The sequence below is a fragment of the Polypterus senegalus genome, chromosome 14, assembly GCF_016835505.1.
Source record: "Polypterus senegalus isolate Bchr_013 chromosome 14, ASM1683550v1, whole genome shotgun sequence".
Taxonomy (NCBI): domain Eukaryota; kingdom Metazoa; phylum Chordata; class Cladistia; order Polypteriformes; family Polypteridae; genus Polypterus; species Polypterus senegalus.
In genome coordinates, this window is record NC_053167.1 from 25,367,872 (window position 1) to 25,389,796 (window position 21,925).

The 21,925-nt window shown below is 38.4% G+C and overlaps 1 protein-coding gene across 1 annotated transcript in view; it reads left to right on the plus strand.

The window, feature by feature from the left end:
- Nucleotides 1–3,302: 3,302 nt before the first annotated feature.
- Nucleotides 3,303–21,925, plus strand: part of slc12a5a (solute carrier family 12 member 5a) — an 820,727-nt gene continuing 802,104 nt past the window's right edge. Inside the window, exon 1 of the mRNA XM_039735849.1 lies at nucleotides 3,303–3,603. Coding sequence (XP_039591783.1) covers nucleotides 3,438–3,603 — 166 coding nt within the window. The 5' untranslated portion in view covers nucleotides 3,303–3,437. The remainder of the gene's footprint in view (nucleotides 3,604–21,925) is intronic.

Here is a 21,925-nt window from a genome sequence, read left to right on the forward strand (position 1 = left end):
ACAGTAATCTAGTCGACTGAAAACAAAAGCGTGAATTAATTTTTCAGCATCTTTCAATGATATAAGAGGTCTAACTTTTGCTATGTTTCTTAAGTGAAAAAATGCTGTCCTAGTGATCTGATGAATATGCAATTTAAAATTCAGGTCACAGTCAACAGTTACCCCTAAGTTTTTTTACTTCCGTCTTGACTTTTAATCCTAATGCATCAAGTTTATTTCTGATAACCTCATTGAATTCATTATTGCCAACCATTAAAATTTCTGTTTTCTCTTTATTTAGCCGGAGAAAATTACTATTCATTCATTTAGAAACAAAATTGTGTTAGTGAAACAACAGAGTCAGGGTAATCAGGTGCTATTGATAAATACAGTTGCGTGTCATCAGCATAGCTGTGGTAACTCATGTTATGCCCCGAGATAATCTGACCTAGTGGAAGCATATAGATTGAAAAGAGCAGTGGACCCAGGACAGAGCCTTGTGGAACACCATATAGAATATCATGTGTCTTTGAAGTATAATTACTACAATTAACAAAGAATTCTCTACCAGCCAGGTAGGACTCAAACCAATTTAAGACACTACCAGAGAGGCCCACCCATTGACTAAGGTGATTTCTAAGAATGTTGTGATCAATGTTGTCAAATGAGGCACTCAGATGTAAGAAGATGAGAACAGATAAATGGCCTCTGTCTGCATTTACCTGCAAGTCATTTACTACTTTAATGAGTGCAGTTTCTGTAGTGTACTAGCCATTATCAATGGTTCTATTAGTGAGGGAGTTGTGCCCTCATTTTTTAAACATGCTGCGGTATGTCCCTGTCTAAAAAAGGCAGAATTAGATTCTGGAGTTTTAACCAATTTTCGTCCGATTTCCCAATTGCCATTTCTGGCTAAAATATTAGAAATAATTATTTCTAATCAATTGGTTGATCACCTTAACTCCAATAATTTATTTGAGCTTTACCAATCTGGCTTTAGGCATTATCATGGTGTTGAGACAGCCCTCCTCAATGACATTTCTATTATTACTAACTCAGGTGGCACTGCAGTCCTTGTTCTCCTTGACCATGAGATATTGCTGTTGCGGCTTGAACATCTTGTTATTCTTAAAGGGGCTGTCCTTAACTGGTTCAGGTCATATCTAACTGGTAGACACTTTTCAGTGACTTTAAATTCCTCTTTTTCATCTACTGCTCCTCTTAAATGTGGTGTTCCTCAGGGATCCATTTTAGGTCCTGTTTTATTCTCTATATACCTTCACCCTATTATTTCCTATTTTTAGGAAATTTAACATTTCTTTTCACTGCTATGCTCATGATACACAGGTTTACAGTATATTCCCGTCTGCAACTCTGCAATGAATCAACTGCACAACTGTCTTTCTGAACTAAGATCCTGGATGGCTAATAATTTTCTTGATCTGAATCAAAATAAAATGGAGGTGTTTATAGTGGGTCCATCAGCTAAAGCCCAAATTGGTCTTGGACTTCTCGGCTCTTTCTCTGTTTTTTGCAAACCTCAAGTCTGCAATCTTGGTGTTATCTTTGACAGTAACCTCTCTTTTGAGAAACAGATTAATTCTGTAGTCAAGAGTTGCTTTTCCCAGCTTCATCTATTAGGTAAGATCAAGCCTTTTTTATCTTCTAGGGATCTTGAGAAAGCTACTCATGCTTTTACCTTCTCTCACCTTGATTACTGCAATTTGCTGTATTCTGGGATTAGCAAATCCCTGATATGCAGGTTACATTTGGTCTAGAATGCTGCTGCTTGCTATAGCGTAATGAAAATTGCATAATTAGATCTGGACCACCCTATATATATATATATATATATATATATATATATATATATATATATATATATATATATATATATATATATATATATATATATATATATATATATATATATATATATATATATATATATAGTATATAAGATATAAGATATACTATAATAAATACATGTATAAAGCAAGCAAGCTGGCCCAGCTTGGTAACAGTGTGATCCACTGAGGTCTGATGGCATTTCCTAACTAACAGAAGGTATACTGGGCCGCTTCTTCAGTTAGCCTTATATGTGATTTTATGCTGTTTTTCGGTGTTGTTTAAATTTGGGAATGCCGGAATCAATTACTCCTACATTGAAATATGTGTCCCTGATTTCTTGGCACTGCAGGCAGAACAAACGGAATCCCATTCTGCATCTTTCCCTGCTTAGTGACCACAAGGTTTCTGTTTTCTGGGGGCTTTGGCAATTTTGCAGTGGCAGACAGTTTAAATGTGCCAGGCAGTTAATAATGGCTACTGATGTTGTATTTGGCCAAGATTTACTTATTTCTGTGAGGCTTACTGTGCCAAGTTATAGTCTGTTATCATGCCCGTCACATTGTAATTTTTTGCATCTTTAATTTCAGTGGTCCGTTCAGCTCGGTCTTTCGCTCACAGGCTGATTCTTCTCATTTTTCATCGTTCTCTTTCAGTTCAATCGTGATGCATTGTATTGGCATCACAAGAAACAAAAAGGCGAATTAAGCAAACATATGAATTATTCACACAAAAGAAATCTGTGTATTTAATACACAAATCCACATTGGATGTAACTGAAAATTCGTCGTTACCTTTGGTTGTTTTAGAACGAATATGTTGGTCAGCCAGTCTCACCTCCTTGGAAGTCCTCGGACTGCATCATAACAAACTTTTTGTTTCAGCTTTTGCCGCTTGGAAAGCATCTAATGGTATTTTACTGATTTTCGGTGTCCTAGAGAATATTGATTGCTGTAGAGACTTCACCATAATGTGCGTCCTCCAAACGAGTGCATACGAAAGGAACTGTGGTGCGTCTGTATTTTAGGGTCACTAACGCTGCATCCACTATTTTTCGGAGTTTCGACAGCTACTTCCGTTTACCGTTTTAATTTTTGCAGCTAGCTAATTCTAACAACCATATCCATTTTCTTAAACCCTTTTTCCGTCTCATTTTAGCCGAAGCCGAGTACTTTGCAGATAGGATCGGGCATAAGGCAACAGTTCCTGGATGGGACGCCAGTCTGTCAGATGATGCCTTAGCACATAAACGCTTAATCCTTTGGACAATTTAGTAACTGACCAAATTAGCACTTGTACAAATTTGGAATGTAGCAGAAAACAGGAGTTCCACAAAAGAAGAAGCAGAAAATAACATCTTTCTTTCTTTCTTTCTTTCTTTCTTTCTTTCTTTCGCAAGTGTAGTCGGCCGGCGCTAGGACCCAGTCGCCGGTGCTGCGGACACTGGTTGCTGCTTGAGGAAAGGAGAGCTGGTAGGCGCTGCGAGAGATAACAGATACGGGGTGCATCCTTGGCATCGCCGTACCTCGAGCGAGGTGCACAGAGAGAAAGAGGCACCAAACGACGGGTGGGAGGGTGTCGATCGAGCTGCTTTACTTCGTGGTGTCAGGATGAGTCGCAGATTTACAGTCACCTCATTCTCCGGGAAGGATGAAGGCAACTGGGGTTTGGGCGAAAGAAAAGGAGAGATCAACCAGCTGTTCGAGGGGGACGAGTCGACCACTGTGTCCTCAGACGCCAGGAGCGGCGAAGGCGCTGCCCAGGAGCCGGGCAAAGGTAGGCTGACAAAACGACTGGATACCGAGAAAGGACGATGATGTTATAAAATGATGCATAAGCCCAATCATATGCAAGTCAATCAATAAATATGCCGACCCCCGAAAGCGTTCACGGGCTACTGGAAAAATCAAGCTAGAGGAAACTAAAGAGAGCACCCAAACTCCAATGAAATTTACGATCAGGAGAAATCAAATACTATCAACCTCCCCATAAATTAAAGTCATCAAATTTAAAACGCATAAAGACAGGAAAGTCTTAAGAGCATGAACCCAAAAATCCAACCCAGTGGAGGCACTTTATTCTGAATACCAGAGTCTTAAAATACCCACCCTGTGAAACTCTAAACCCTGACCTTGTGCAACCCTGAAAGAAAGACAGCATCTCATTCTAAACACATTGTTGGCTGAACAGTTGTCTGCACTACTTGAGCAACAGTTATTGCCCTTAATAATATTCGTTGTAGGTGTATGCCATAGAGGAGGCACCTCTTCTGCTGTAGTCTTAGAAACATTCCTTCAAGCTCCTAAGCTGCTCGGTCAAAGAAAGCACAGATGTGGCTTTGGCTGTGGACACTGAGATTTTGTGAAATATTCTTAACCCTGCCATGGCAGGCACTAGTTAGTGAGGTGCTATAGATGGCAGAAGCTGTGCATTCCCAGCTTGCTTATTCCAGCGGTCCAGTAGTCCCAAGTAAAAGCAAAGCTGTTCTCCTATGGAGCTTAGAGAGTTAAGCAGAATTTAACATTTCGTTTGCATTATCGTGGAGAGGTTTTGAAACTCAGAAGAGCTGCCACTGATGAAAAACTGTTCTTTAGGGATAATAGGATGGTGTCAACCTCTTCATGGTATAATGCAATTTCTAATCTGGGTGGATGGCACCCACACAAATGCTTATCATGACATAATGTGAAAAATTAAATCAGATGCCAAAATGAAAGTCACTGTAAATAATAGAAACACAATCTGGGGCAAAGCGCCTTGTTTCTTTTTAAGTGTCTCTTTACGCTGACTTCATCCAGCCTCAGAGTTGTTTAATTTCTAAATGAAGTGCTTTGTTGTGGTCCTCCTGCCTTGCTAAGGCTATGATTTTATGTTAAACTAATATTTCCTTTCATCTCTTTATCTGCTTGGCTTTTATGTTGTTTTTTTTTTTTCAGTCTTATCAATGTGTATGAATTAATTGTCTTAGACAGCCGAATAATGAGACTGGCAAATCTGGCGTAATCAAAGCTGGATTGTGTGTCAGTACTTTGGTTTGATCGAGTGATTATTTGGATGCGTGTTGGGCATTCAGGTTCAAAAAAATGTGTTGACGGATGGTTCATTATTGGTCCAGATGCTAGTTTGTCTATTGTTCAAGTGTAAAGAAAGATTTCCCTTCACTTTTAGGCTCAGATGTCCATGTAGGGAATATAAGACTTGTACATGTTATTACTGCTGTGATTATTCTGGCTGTTGCCTATTAAATGTTTGTAATATTTGTTCCGAGCTTGCATTGATTTATTGTAATGCATGTGCATCAATTCAGTAAGTTTTGTTAAGCCAATAAACATTTTAATAAAATCTTCAATTATATCCAAGGTAGCTGATTCTTCTGTTTTTGCAGGAGAAGCTGTTGGTTCCAAGGGCTTCCTCTCCATTGAATTGGTCAGTCTGTACACCAGTCTACTGAATTTTAGCATAGACACCTTAACAAGATGGGCAGCCTGCTTTAACACTTTAGTGTTTGGCCCCAATTTGGAAGATTTTAAAATATATAGCCATGATTTGGAATAAACTTTGATGTTCATTTAAATGGACAGAGTCCTGATCTGGTAAGCTTTCTAGCAGCTCAATTCTTCTGGCGCACTTAAATTAACACAGTCAGCATGGTTCAAAAACATTAGGTTACTGGGTTTGTGTATTTTGATTTTTGCTGGTGTAGTTTAGCAGCAGCGTTTTCAATATTATTTTGATGTAAAGATGGCAGTATTTACCATTCTGGTCCAAAGACTCACTGGGAGAGAGCTGCAATGCAATGGCAAGCTGCTGATTACTGGATCTGTAAAAAATTGCACAACTCTCCAGCACTACAAGCCTGATTTACTTATTGTGTCCACTGCTAAATATTTGCAAAAGTTAACACTAGAAAATAACAACTGTTTAAGTGTTGAACTGCGCTGCCAGGGTGGTGTTTGTTGTGCCCAGTGATAATGTTATATCTTTACTGGCCTAATCTTTCACAGTATCCTACTGTAAACCTTTGCATCCTCCCACTCTGACCTTCGAAGAGGACCCCCTCAATGCTCGCTGATCAGATGTATAAATAGTTTCACCATTGAAACTCCAAGAGATCGCCCCGTATCTTCGATACAACATATGTGTATCAGGGCCCTCGACAATACAAGGGGGTCAACTCGCTCTGATTTCCAATATTATGTATGTCCATCATTGTGCTGAAAACTCCTTAGGGAAACCTCGATTAAGAAATAGGATAAAATTTCCAACGCATTGGGAGGAAGACCAACCAGTCGACAAAATCATACAGTACTGGGATTTCTTTGTTTCCAGTTCAGACACTGGTTAGATCTAATTAACAGCATAACTGTGCAAGAGTACAAAATGTTAGTTTTGAATACGCTTTTTCCTCATTATGTTATTCATATTGGTTTTAACTCCAGTGACACTGAACTAGACAATTTGATAAATGGGTAAATGGATATTCATTTATAATGTCAATCTAAAGCCACAGCTTACAGCCACTCCAAATAAATAAAGCAGATTTTGTAAAAGCAGTCATTTTTTAGAATTTCCCTTAAGAAAAAAAAACTGACATACATTCAAACAACCTAAAGAACGGTGACTCTCTCATCTTGCTCATTCAAATCCTAATTCATGCATTGAATCACCCCTTTGTATTAACGGCTAAATCAAAATTCATGAAAGAAATAACCCAGGTACCTTCCAAATGAACACTTGTCCAGAGGATAGAGCAGTAGACAGCTGTGCCAATGACCTTCACCAGATGGAGATCCCAAGAGCAGTGGCTGATTTAAAAACATTAAACATTAATGCCAATATTAGACTGTGACGGTAAAATGCATGGGAACAATAATGGTAAACATGAGACCTACGGTAAAGCAAATAACTCAAAAATAGAGTTTAAAATCATTAATTGAGCAGGAGTATCAGTAATATTTATAATGAAAGCACTTATCACTCAACTAAAATAAATGTTTAGTGCAATTCACAGTGAGCACAATCAGCCCCTTCCAGAGCAAATATTAATAAAATGTTAAATAGGATTTGTCCATCTGTCCACTCCTCCAACCATCTATCTTTCATTTTCTGAGTCCCCCTATACTGTTATAGGGTCACAGGGGCCTGAAGAAACAATCTAGTAACATTAATATATCATTAATACCGGCGTTATTGTGTAAAAACACAAAAAAGGATTACAATAACAATGAAAGCAGTTGCATAAATAATAACAACAATAAAAGTGAGAGTGAATCATATAAGCAAGACGGCCTTTAATATTATGAGATGCGTTGTTGACAATCGTAACAGCTCTAGAAAGCGTCACACAGTAGCTGAATGACAGAAGTGGTAGCCAGCATGAACCGTATATGTGAAACAGAAACCCAAGATAACTATGTAATAATACCTGTAGTTATGGTGATCATAATACAAGCAATGTGAAAATGAAAGCTGTTAGGAGAATCATTAATGATCCTATAAAATAAATGGAGATTAGTAATGATATCCTCTATCGACTTAGTCTCTGAGAATTAATATTGCAGGACCAGTGATATTTGTAGCACTAAAGGTAACAGTCATATTGGTAAAGGCAACAGCAATTACATCTTGTCCATATTTAGTCCATATTTAACATATATTATGATACGCCTATTAGTGGCAGTGTTTAAAACTGTTGCAGAAAGGAGTACGTTTCAAAGCTATGGTGCATTTTTAGCACTACATCTAAAAAAAACCATGTAGCTGATTTTCAAATATCAGCCAACTTCTGGAAGCAAAGCATTTAGTATTTCATTTTAATTACATATCTGAGTACTTTTCCTTCTAGGCATTTGTGTTTTGTATGAAATTGCTCACTAACTTGGGTAGACCTATGGGGTCAAGGGTTACTGTCTCTTGTGAGTCATAGTGGAGCTGCTGTGCCCAGTGAGTGTGTCCTCAGCACTATACAGCTTGGCACACGACGGCATGTCTGCTGATGTCAGGCTCCGCGTCTAGTGTGTTGCTGGAGATTATGGTGTTTTTGTCAGCTGATATAAGTGAATCAGGTGGGAGGCTAATTTTTATGTAATTTTCAGGTTTAATTAGAAGAGTTGTGCACATAGGCTTGTGCTCTCAAGCCATAAAAAGCCTGTAGAGTTTTTGTAGCCACCATTGACATTCAGCACATGAAGCAGGATTGAAGCTTGAGTGTGTGAAGTGAAAAAGCTGCTGATTTCTCTGGAGTATTTCTTTGTTTATTGTGGATGTGATGGGTTGCATACTGTACATGTTCATGTGCAATAGAACAATATTTTAAAGGGTGGATGTTGACTTCTTAGTTTTAGTTTTTTTAAAGGAGAGGCTAAAGGCTGCTATGCAGTAATGGCCCAGTGGTGGAGGTGATGGACTGCACACCACATTGTTGTTGAATCAAATCTGAGCCCCGCATCACATGTGTATGAAATTTAGAAAGTCATTTATCCTGCAAGGTGCTGTAGCCCTAAGTGAAATACAGAATATGAAAGTATGGAAGACAACTGCCTGTGTTGCTGAAAGTTCATGTATTTTAATTATAGTATTTATCAACATATAAATGGAGAATTATTAAAGGAGAACACTCAGAGACATTTAATATAGCAAGACGTCAGATTAAATAAGCGTTAAGTGTTTAGCTTTTGTAATATATTATTGGAAATGTAGTTAAGAGTCTGTTTGTGAAAGCCTGTCTGGCAAATGGATGACAAATAGCCAACATGCTCACCTCCATATCTGGTGGCTGTCATCTTGGAAGAAGGAAATGATTGCTTTAAACCTCACTGTTTGACTTTTGTGTCCCTCTTTGCTCTCCTAGCACTGCCCTCCTGAAGTCATCGTCTACACTACAGGACTGGAGGTATCCAAGTTTAAATTATTAGTTGTTTTCAGAATAGTCTGCGTGGATTTGGTGGAGTGGGTTATTAATTGTTTGACTGATTTAATGAGAGAGGGATGGAGTACAATTAAGATTAATTGAGGTCTGCCATAAGGCTGCTTATTACGTAAATACAAAAAAAACAAGGATTGCTATGCTAAGGAGTTTCTCAGAAAAGAAAGTAAAAATAAATGAGAGGCAATGCTGCGGCAAGCAAGTCATCTGCAGAACTTGGCTGGATTATGCACACTTAAGAGGGTTCCCTTAACAGAGTTGCAAAGAAGGGGCTTAGTGTGTAGCACTAGCGGCACCACTTGACTTGTTTACTACTTTATGTGTATAAAGAATGTTTCATACTTGACATCTCATTGTTCTTTATAAAATAAATAAATTTTATAAAGCTGGTTATATATTTCCTTATAAAAACTTTTAATTTTTCACAGCCATTGAAGGAATAGCTAGGCTGCTATTGTCTTGTATGCCTTCCGGAAATGAAGTTAGATATTTACTGAACCGTTTATTGACCATACTCTGACTCTTTGCTGTGTAGTGCTACTTATGTGAAATTCTACCTCACACTGAATGAGCATCTATAAAATGTCTATTTATAACCCCTGGAACACCCAACATTCTTTAGTCTCTTGTGACTTTGAGTAATACTGTATAAATTGTCATTTAAGTGTGAATGGTATGTTCTCCTTCTTGTTGTCAAATTGGGAAAATAACTACTGTAAATGTCAATCTCATTGAGACCAGGGCACAAATGGAACAAGTCCAATGTTGAATTAGAAGCATCATCACATTCAGAAACCCATTTAGCCAATTGATTCTGTGGGCTTCCTCTTTGCCTGGATTAGCTAAAATGGATGTTTTCTGCAGTCTGCATGGGGGCAGACCCAAGTTTGCCACAAGGGTGCCCAGAGGAGGAGAACTTGTGTCTTTAGTGCTGCCCGAACAGATTTGGTCACACTTACAAGCCTGAGTTTGTGTGTTACACCTGCTCTTTCATGGTGTGAACATGATAAGATTGCTCAGGATCAGTTGGCTGGATGATAGCTGGTAGTTTCAGTCCAATAGGTTTCTGAATTCCCCTTCAAGTTGCAATGAAAATGATTTTTGTTGACATATTTAATATATATTTTTTTTCAGTTATTTGCTTTCTGTTTGCTCTTTCTGAATACTTCCTTGTACGTGATGACCTCTAGTTTGTCTTGAGAAGATGGAGTTCAGGCTGACACTCATCAACAACTGTTATGGGGACCTAAAATGACCAAATAGAGTGTTGACTTAGATAAAAGTCTCTGTGCTCTGACTTTGCAATCTGCACATATTTCTGAGCCTGAAAATCCCTTTCAAATGATATTTGATTGCAGATTAATTACCAGCCATTGAGAATAGTTTCAGAATGAGACTGTATGATCAAGTGGTTAGGGCTGTGGAATTTAAAAAAGGGAGGCCAGTTCAGTCTCTGTGTCTGACCCTCAGCAAGTCTCTTAACCTGTCTGCATTTGAACTTTAAAACAACACCCACCCAGATATGTATTGTAAAGAATTAAATAAAACACTTAATGTAACAAAGGGTTTTGAGTGGCTAATGAAGTTATAGTGGTGTCCGTTATGTGGTCCTCATGTGTTCTGTACACCCATTGGCTACTCTTGGAAATGATGAGTGCTTTCTTGTGTCCAAAGTTTTTAAGGTGGAGAAGCCAGAATGAAAGGTTTGGAAGGTCACAGTTCTTCTTTTGGGTTGCCATTTTGTCTAAGGAAGAAAAGAAAAATGATTATGGTGTTGTATCAGTCCTAAATTCCCCCAACCACCATGCCCAAGTGTACCACTGAAATTCTTCCCTGTAATGGGTAGACCCTGTGCTCCCGGCGATATACATAAAAAAATTGTAAAGTTTCCTATATTTTCATTCATCTTGGGTAAAGACATCAGAAGAGCATTCTATAATATTAACGCTAATGGTGCACACTGCAGTCTGTGGTCTGACATGACAGCCTGTGAAAGCTCTGTATGGTGAATGCTGCTTTCAGTGTGTGCATTGCAGCTGTGGATGAAGTGCTGCTAAGTCTGTTTAGTTCAAAATGTCTGCTGTCCAAGATGATCATATACTTTGTGTATAGCTGAGCAGTTCTGCTACTAAGATTTGCCATGGCCTGTCTGCACTCTTGTGCCTTACCATAGGATGTTTCCTGTTTGACAGACGATGATCAAGACGAGTAGAACACTTTCCCTAAAATTGTTCAATATGTGATCATAACCCATTTCAATATATAACACCACTGCTTTTCTGTTTACACTTTTCAGTACCAAAATGACTGGCATTGAATTAGGTGGGAATCATAATTTTTTCACCTTTGCAGATGCTTCTATTCACCTGTGACATCTTGTCAAGGTGCTCCTTGGGCACTTTTCATCAGGAAATCCTTCTTGTGCTGTTTTTCTGACTACAGTGAGATTTGTGTACTTTCAATTGATGCTCCAATGCTGTTCAGTTGCTATTCAGCTACTTGTCACTCACAGACAGGCTGCACTCCTACATGTCCATATCTTTGCTACAATTATTGTCTTGGTGTGCAAGCAACTTTTTAGTATTGGATTCTGCAGCATTAAGGCCTTTGCCCACTTCCTAAGTAAATATCAGATTGTATAGGTGGAGCTAAACTGTCATTCTCTGTGGTCTAGATGACTCTGCGAATGGACTCAAGGGGTTTTTGGTCATTTTATACAATACTGTGACATCCAAGACATACTTTAGAAAGCACCTGCACTAAAATAAGAATGCTTATAAGACAATTAACTCTCAATGATAATTTTATGATTTATTGAAAATGGGCTTCCAGTAGCAGAAGACTTCCTGAGCCTGATTGTTATGTATCTGTCTGAAGACTTACTGTGGTTTAAAAAGGCACGCATAATGCCTGGTTCTGTTGTAATGAGGTTGTTCATCCATCTGAATGATGCTCCCAGTGATGCTCTTATGACTTCATTCTCATGGACCCATTACAAACAGGGATTTGTCTTGATTCTCTTTGGTTTGCAAAGGGTTGTACATGATTGCTATAACTCCACCATGATTTTCATGAACCTCATTACATTCCTCTTTGAACTCTTAAGCTGAGACAAACGATAACGTATCTAAATTGATCTGATCTGAAGACCAAGTACACTGACCTGACATAGTAATCAGGTAGCACAATCCAGCTAACATTGGTGTGATGTCTTCAAGGATTAGCAAAGCTTTGTTAAAGACTATCTGGGTGAGACTTATTCTGAGGTTGACTAAGCATTGACCCAGTATATTGACTTGGTAACCCTGTCAGTAACACTTGAATTCCATACACTACAGGTCTTTGTTAAGAAAACTGCATACTATGACTGAGTCGATTGTAGGATTTGAGTCAGGATAAAAATAGTCTCCTTACCATGAAACCTAGCGTGAACACTTCCATAACTGTTGTTTTTGTTGTGTGTTGACTCAGATAACAGTAGCTTATCGAGGTCCATGACTACCATGCTTGCAACCCAGAGATTGGTGGTATCCAGTTATTTGTGTTACAGAAGTCTGTTCGGTTTTTATTCTGCTGTATTTTGGTTGTAATATGCTTGGAACTTTAACTTCCAGAAACTGCCTACTATAACTTGACAGGCAGGAGGTATGTAGCTTTTATAGCAACTACATTCTTAAGGTTGCACACCTAACAATGAGAATCACTTGAGCAACCATATCCAACTGAATTACATTGCTTTGTACAATAACTGTAGAGGAGGAGGAGGTTAGGAACACGCACTGATACAGCGCATTCCCACACCCACCAGATGAGAAATCAACTCAGGATCTCAGATTAATGCCATAACTGTGGAAATTAAAAAAAAAAAAAAGTGAGGACCTGTTGAAATGTGACCCTGCATCAACAAACAGCTTGTTTCAGTCATTGTGTTCATTTCTCTTGGTCTCACTTGCAGCACAAGTATTTTTCTAAATATCTCACATTTCTCGAAACACAAGCTTGGTGCTTGCCAGCTGCCAGTTTATCCTTAATTTCCATGTGCTGTTGGCGTTTCTTTTAAGCTGTAAATTTTGATATCACATGAGATCACATAATCTGTTTTATCTTACATATCTAATACTCCCTACCTTCTCACTCTTGGAGACGATATTAAATAATGTTCCATTTCATTACAGCTATGGTGTGTGAGGGTTCTGACTATATTCATTCTCTCTTTTCTAAAGGACTGTCTACACTCATGTTGGACGTCGTTCTATTGTTATCACTTCCACATAAATCTATGACCTGCCACTCTGACGCAAGTTTCTCTTTTGTAAACAACGAGAAAATTGTGACCTTTAGGATAGCTAAGTGCTCCCTCAAAAGTACAAGATATTTAGTTCAAATTCTATCCTGCTGGGTCTCTGCTAAGACTATGCATGTTTTCCATGAGTCTGTATGGGGTTTTTTTCTGGGTAGTCTGTTTTCCTCCATCATCCCAAAGACCTGCATGTTAATTTACTTGGTTTTTCCAATTATTCTGTGTGTATGAGCACATGTATTACAATGGGCTGGTATCCCATCTAGGGCTGGTTCTTGCCTTACCCTCAATGGTGCTATTATAGGCTGTACCTCTGTTCTATGTATGGATAAATAAGGAGAATGGATATATGGATGAAGGACTGTTATGTGATACAATCAGGCCCGTTTATGGAACATCTTTCCACCCATTTTCTAAACTTCAGTTGTCCACTATGGTCACTAGGTTATACAATGTACCGCAGCAGAATCAGGTTCAAGGCATAAACCAGCCATGAATGGTACACCACCACTACATTGCAGCAAACATTTATACCAACACTCAGATTCAATCTCACAAGGCCAGCTAGGAAATTGGTAATCCATATAGCACATATATCTCAGAGAAACCGGAGGAAAATCAGTACTCCATCCAGTCAGGGGAGGATATGCAAACTCCATAAATGTATAAAGAGGTGGGATCTTGATAAGTAAAAGGCAGTTCTTACCATTTTGCCACCATTTCTGCATTTATTGATCAAACTTTGATTATGTACAGGGTGATGCTTTCCATAGAAAAGTCTGACTCACAATTACTAAACAGTTAAAACACACCCATTGTGGGGTACAACCCGGACACAGACAGATAGACATGATGTTTTCACCCAACACATGTTTATTTTATACTACTATTTACAATAAAGTGCACAAACCCAGTGCCGTAGCACCAATCACCCAGATTAGGGGAATACAAGAACGACTTGACCCATCATTTTGGAGGAGCAGATTCTCTCATATTCATCCACTAGGAAGGACACTTGTACAGGTTCACTCCTTTTCCATTGACGTCTAAGACCTACATTTCAGCTTCAGTATGTGGCAGCCAAGTGTGCGTGTAGCGTGTGTGAAGGTTAGGTGTGTTCAAGGCTACTCAAGTCTTAAAATAATGTGCACTGTTTATAGAATGTAGTTAGAACCTAACCAAGGCTGGAATATTCAATGGGATAATCAGGGTATGGACAAATAGAGGGTGAAGCATGGCAAAGAAAATGAAAGAGGGAGGGAAGCTGAAGCTGGAAGGTAAGTCTGCTGTACAATGCAGCATGTAATTGAGTGGAACACTCGGCTCTTGGCTGTGTTGTGTTCATTTAATGTTTCCTGCAGTGCACCTTTACTTTAGTTTAATAAAATGCTGTCATGTTTGTATTTTGTTACGGGGTAGCATTTGTTTGGGATCCTGGGCAGTGTTAACCGTGATTCTTTTTAAAATATCAATGTGTGCATGGAGCATTGTGGGAGTAAACTAGTGAAGACAGAGAACTTTTAAAGGCAGTTTTAAGCTCAAAGAAATCATAAATTCTGTGGCGATAAAGGCTAATCAGTAATGTAACTTTGAAGAACATGAAGAAAGAAGAAACTATTTATTATTCATAATATTAATAATAATAGCTAATGAAACACATGGACCTACGGCCCTAAAATAAAATGTTGCAAAAGGCTACCTACAAAAAAAAGTAAACTCTCTGCCCATTATTTATTTACATACGTAAGAATTTACACTTCATAGCTACTTTTTTTTAGCTCTAGAAGTCATAATGTATTTTATTACTTTTGATGGCAAGTGAAACCTTTATGAAAAAAAAAAACACCGGTTGTCATTGATCACATCGTTGATGAAACTTTGCTAAGTAGTGGTCTTCAAAGAAACATGAACGTAAGGATGTAAAAGCAATGCTTTCATATGGCTTGAAATTTCAGCTCTTTGATGATCATCTAGATTGCTGCCATACTTTTCTCTGTCTGGGAATTCCAGCATTTTATATCCTGGAATTTGCCTTTCATGCCTATTAGCTATTGTGTTTGTCTGCTGCTCAGTTGCTCTGATTTCAGGATTACTTCTTGCATGTCAATGTAGTTTAGTGTCTTGTGTTATTATTCTGCCTCATTTTTCATAAGTTTATTACCTTCTGCGATTTGCTTGATTCTCAGCAGATGTCACCACTGTTCTTTTTCTTTCTGCCATTGTGGTAGTTTTCACTTGGACTTGCGATAACATTGTCATAAAAACACATAAGCAAAGGTCACTTTGCCATCCTTTATTGATGTTTAATAAAGTTCAATGCTCAGTGATCAGCAAACACCCTTAAACTTAATAAAAAATTCTGAACACTTATGTACCATGTCCTGGGGAAATATCAATAGATGGGATTGAGGGGGGTGGCAGTGCTTTTATTACAATAAACTTTTCTTGCCACCAGGTTGCTGCAATCAAAAATATTTTGAATTTGAAGAACATATCAAGTTATATTCAAGACCACTTTTTACTCGTTTATGTGCTTTGTGTCTGCTTATTCTTCCTTGTTCGCTTTCTGTGATGTACTTGATCCTCAGCAGATGTTGCTGCTCTTCTTTTTCATTCTGCTGTGTCACTTTTGCAAACACTTTGTAGAAATGAACACATGACAACAGGTTGCTTTGTGGCAGGTGCCGCTACCTAAAAGATGTTTTAATTTCCAGAACATATCAGGTCATCGGCTTTCAAATAAGACCAAGATCATAATTCTAGCCCCACTAGTTTGTGTGTAATTATGTGACAGATGGACAGGCCTTAGCCTCTTACATATGTAAATAATATTAATAATAATCTGTGATGGACTGGCGCCCTGTCTAGGTGTTGTTCCTGTCATGTGCCCAGTGATTACTGAGCACAGCCTGCATTCTTCAACGAGTCCTCAGCTAAAGAACAAGTTGAATTCAAAGCCTGAGAGGTCTGGTTGGTTCAGGTTGACCTCTGGCAAATACACAAGCATACCATGGAGCACTGAGAGGAGGGTGTAATAATAATACATTTTCTATTTCTCTTAATAGTTAGATACTAGAAATTAAGTTATTAAGTTAGCTTAATTATCACTGACAGAAATGGAGTTTGATGTTCTCACAGTCTTTATCGTTCTTTATAGGGTATCATGGCCTTTCCTGAAGGTCAGTCATTGCATAGGTCTTACAGCTCAGTCATTTGTCTTTAGTACATCTTATATATAAGAGCTTGAAAGTTATGAAGTTACCAGGACTCACTTCAATTGAATTGTTTCTTGCTGTTCCTCACATTTCAGGCAATGAACCAGTTCATTTTAAATACAGTATAGACAAAAACCTTTCCCATCTAGTAAGGCTTTCCAACTCAGATCATCAAGCAATTCTCTCCTAACTGACAAGATACTAAACACATGTTGGAAACAACATGGATCTCTTCCAAAAAGCCGGGTGCCCAATGTTTAGAAAGGTTAGGTCATCATAAAGACAAAGGCTCAGGCAGCAGGCAGAAGCTTCATATCAGACACGTCTGGACCACTGTGCACAGGTAATGCAGTCTGACCCCTTAATGCACTTTATCTCCTTTGTATTAACAGCTCTATTGATGATAAGGAAAAGAAAAACAGCAGCAGGGTGTATTTAGTGTCATGTTGAGCAGCATGAATCACTTGATTTCTGTGCAGTATCTAAAACCTAATTTGAAAATACACAAGATCATTATCTGTAAGCCACAATGACAGGATTATGGCAACAAATAGCTGCCTAACAAAAAAGAGAAATCAGTGAAGGTAATATTGAGTAAATCAAATATTGTCACAGCCTCAGATATAGTTGTACATCCACTGTTACTATAAATGGCACTGTTGATATCAGAATTTAAGGCTTGTTCCCAGCCATATATAGCATTTCCACTATTTGTACCTTTTATATCTCAACAGTGAATGGTTGTCCTCTCACGGAAATAATGTTGTAAATAGCCAAGTTTCATACAAAACAAAAATGGCTTCCTTTAATTAAAAAAATGAAAAGGACCAACCTTTCTGACCCAGCTCCTGACTGTAGGATACTGAAATTCTAATTGTTCCTCTTCTATACTTTTCTCCCAGCATTACCTCTATAGCTATTCTCATCCAAGTCTCTGACCCTAATCATCTATGAGGTCCTCATCCTGCTCCACACAGAGTATTCTCAAGTAAGTTCACCTTAAACCTTAAATATGACCTGCAACTTGAACAGGTTTTTACCTGAAGCAGTCTTTGTAAAACAGCACAAAGGCTGTGTAAAATTCATTAATCCACATTTTAGTTCTCCTCTGATTTTTCATCATATGTGTAGGCATATAATAACCAGATGGCCTTAACTCATCTAAGGGAAAGGTAAAAAAAAACCTCAAGTTGTAATTCAGCCTCTCCCTAGTCCACTTGGGGAGAGCCTCTACACTGCTTTGTCCATCCATTCTTTTTCTTAATCTGCTTATTTAATTAGAGGTGTGTTCAGAGCTGGAATGTTTCTTTGCAGTGTTGGGCATAAGACAGTGTTGGTCCATTACAGGCACATTTACATACTTACATCATTCACACTCAGTCATGGCAGTCCAGACTAACCTAATACATGTGTCTTTAGGAAACCATGCAAACTCCAAAAAGACAGTAATCTAGGACCCTGGTGGTACGGTGCTAGAGCCCAGTTCCAAGCTGTAGATGAGGGGACAGAATTCAAAAAAGAAGGGAGCTGCCCCATTTGCCAAGTCCTCAAATAACCCTAGATGAAGCTAACTTTGGGAGGTGGCTCAGGAACTTAGGCTTCAGAAAGCATTGGTACACTTCATCCTAAGTCATATCAAATGATCTGTGATTTGTGTAAACCCACTCCAGTAGGGTACCACCACAAGTCTATCTTACATGAATGGTAGATGTAAACTTAATACTGTATTCCCAGGGCCATTTATTGACATTGACAAGAAAGAGAAGAGGGTCAGGGTCCACAAAGTGCATATTTTTTATCATATTAAAAAAAAACAAACTAACATAAAACTCATTATTGTGTACATTCACATTTTACACATATAATAGTATTTCTTCCTGAAACAAAACAGTTGTGACTTTAGATCGTTGGAGAAAGACATGGTTCCAATATTACTGTACTTAATTTTATGAAAGTGTAAGTTCATGTGTGTGTGCAGCAGAGCTAGGGCAGGAATCGTAGTGATGCCATCAGCTTTGCAGCAATCCAATGCAGTCCTTTTAAGGAAGGCTCATTGATTGGCAGCTTTTATGACTGAAATCAAATCCATCTTTCATGTGAACTTCAGGCTTGCCTTTGTGTGGCTCAAACACCAGTGCTACTTAGCCATTTCTGTCTGCCTCACAGCAAGGACACTAAAGAATGTTATTCTCTGACAAGGTCTGTCATCTAGGAATTCAAATAAATGGCCACTGTGTACAGCTGCAAATAATGCTTTGTTGTTGTACGGCAACTGAATGGTGTAAAGGTGATTTAATTGTCCTCTGTCGTACTGATACGTTCTTTCTTTCTGATAAGGAAAATATTGGGCAAAAGACTTAAAAAATAACAAAAATAACTTAAAATATTATTTCACTGCAACCTACTTTAACTTTTTAAAGAAAAAGAGGTGGCATTCTTGATCTTGAAAAATATGTTTAATTTTCTCACTGCCCATTTATATCATAAAAGAAAGGAACTGAAAAAGTAAATTAGTCTTTCTGAATTAATTTGTAAATAAAACATGAGACAGCATACAAAAGCTATGAACAACATTAGAAAGAAATATCCTTTTGTAAGGAAGGAAGGACAGGCATTCTGGCCAGGATGGAGAATGATTTCTTGCCTGGCCAGGAGGCCATAATACAGTAGATGGATGGTGTGAGTGGAAACATAGCTCAGCCTGAACACCTAACAATCCTCATGCCCACTGGGACAGAAGAATAATGGAAAGACTGGGAGAACATGGATGCTGGTATCAGTTCAATCTACCACATAGCAGGTGGCAGTGCTCCCCTGGAATGAACCTAGTTAGGACACCTTCTGGGAGGCATGGGAATTGGAGTCCGGAAACACAGCCCTGTCGTGGTTCTTGGGTGGCTGGGGGAGGATTGCTCTGGGGTCCACACCTCAGGGAGACAGAGTCAGGAGGCTGCAGGTGACACTAACTTGGAGGAAGGAAATAAAAATGTGTTTAATTTTCACATTCTTATGTTGATTTTGGTTGGTGCTTGGTTGGAATGTCTTGGTAACAAATAAAAATCCTTTATTTGAACCCAGAGTTGTGTTGGGTTATATAGTGTCTGTGGTTTGGTGCTTGATGGCTACACTTTGTACATAGGAAAAATAAGAAAATGTGAAACCTGTACATAGTAAAGAAACCTCGAGATAACAGGCATTCATGTTGTAAATAAAGTTCTGTACTGTACATCATACGTGTTTGAAATTGTGTGTTACTTACAGTCGTGCTCATAAGTTTACATACTCTGGCAGAATTTGTAAAATATTGGCCATTGTTTGAAAAATATAAGTAATCATGCAGAAAGCTTTCCTTTTAATTAGGCAGTGTGCTCAGGCAAAGCAATTTATAATCACATTACTGTGTGTGCCCTTTTCAAATCATAATGATAATTGAAATTACCCAAATGGGCCAGATCAAACATTTACTGATAATAGACACACAAGTCGACACACACAGGTTCAAATGAAGGGTACTTAAGGGAGAGTCCCCACACCTGTAACATCTTTCATTGTAATCTGTGTCTGTGTATAATTAGTCCATTTAAATTCCAGCAGAGCTGCACTGACTTTGCTGGATACCAAGCCATGGGGAAAGCAAACAAACGTCAAAGGGCCTACGAGAAAAGGTTGCTGATTTGTTTAAATTAGTAAAAGGATAGAAAAAGATATCCAGAAAATCTTGTCAGTAGCGTTCAGACTCTGACAGGAAAGAGTGAAAAGTTAGGGTTTCTGTTGTTACCAGGCCATGGTCAGGTGGACCAACTGCTATTTCAGCCACAACTACAAGGATCATTTGTTGAACTGCAAAGAAAAACCCACAAGCCACTTCAGCTGAGATACAGGCTTCTCTGCAAACAAAGGGTGTTGCTGTTTCAAGATCCACATTAAGGAGGTACTTGAACAAAAATGGGCTGCATGGCTAAGTTATAAGAAAAAAAAGCCTTTACTACACCAACGCCACAAAACAGCCCGCTTACAATATGCCAAACAGCATCTAGACAAGCCTCAAAACATCTAAAACAAAGTCCTTTGGATTGATGAGAACAAAATATGGTCAAAACCATAAATGCTATGTTTGGAGAAGATGCAACAAGGCCCATGACAAAAAGTACACCATCCCTAATGTGAAGCATGGAGGTGGATCTCTGAGGTTCGGTGTGTTTTTGAGCTACACAGGTAACCACAGTGAAAAGCCGATGGAAAGAAGAATGCATCATGTTACAGGAAAATATTGGAGGACAACTTGTATTCATCAGTCCAGAAGCTGTGCTTGGGACGCATGTGGATCTTTCATTATGACAATGTTTCCAAAATACAAGGCCAAGTTGACCCTACAGCTTCTGGTTGCAGCAGAAAAAAGTGAGGGTGCTGGAGTGGCCATCACAGTCTCCTGACCTCAATTTCATTGAGCCACTTTGGGATGATCTCAAACATGCAGCTCATCCAAGGCATCCCTATGCTTTATAGGACCTGGAGGCGTTTTCACCAAAAAAGAATGAGAAACCCCACCACCTGAGAAAATCAAGGGCCTCACCACAACTATCACAAAAGACTGCATCCCATCATTTATGCTTAAAGGGGTTAAAATAAACAGTAGGAAGAACTAAGGGTATGCAACTTTTGAACAGGGATTGTCTCATCATTTTACTTATTAGTATGCTTTCTTCTGTGAAGCATTATACAAAGTTATAGCTATTAGCACTTTAACTTGGATAACATTAAAAGTAAATGAAATGTCTTTGGCCTGATCAGTCACCTTTTCTTTGAAGTGTGGTACATGTCTTACAATTTCTGCCTGGGAATGTAAACTTATGAGCACAATTGTACATCAATGTATCTTGTGCAGTACAACCTTGCGTATGCAGAAAGGAATTTTATAAATATAGTTTTGTAATGAGGATAGGACTCTTGAGTAATGAATGAGGTGAGGTCTTCAGTTCAAAAGCATGACACCATGTAAAAGAGCTCCCTGTTGCGGAGCTACTACTTTATTTTACAAAGGTATCTATTTGGCAGTATTTTAGCAACAAATGCACGTGTCTTGCACGTTTAGACCATATGACTTGATTTTGTGACACAAAAATGGAAAATTTTTTCATGGACGTTTTTGTCCATTGCATTCCATCAGGAATGTTGTTATCTCCACTCACACATGAGATTATTTTTTTTTCTTGGCCATCACTATAAGCTAAACAGGGTAAGAAACACATGCAAAGACATAATTTTCAGGTGGAGTATTCCTTTAAAATTGCTCCAGGATTGCTGTACAATGTCTGACCCTGCGGTCTGACCTCCAAAGATCATGTGAAAACACAATTTTCTCCCTTGAGGAGTAATGCAGTATACCAAAATAACCCCAGGATTCCATTTTTGTGGTTTATTTTTCATTTTGATTTATTTTGAAAATGTTTTGATTACGGTCTTGTTTTCATGACATACTCTGGAGGCATCATATGACCCTGATTGTCACAAAATTGACATCACAGTGCATTTTCCCTCATTTCACATCACTGGTAGTTAATTTAGTAGTTTAAGCAGGTTGTAGTGCTATGTATGCTTTCTGTTTTATGACTTTATTTGATTTTGTCTCTTTATTTACGTTTTGTCCTTTAAGTTTAT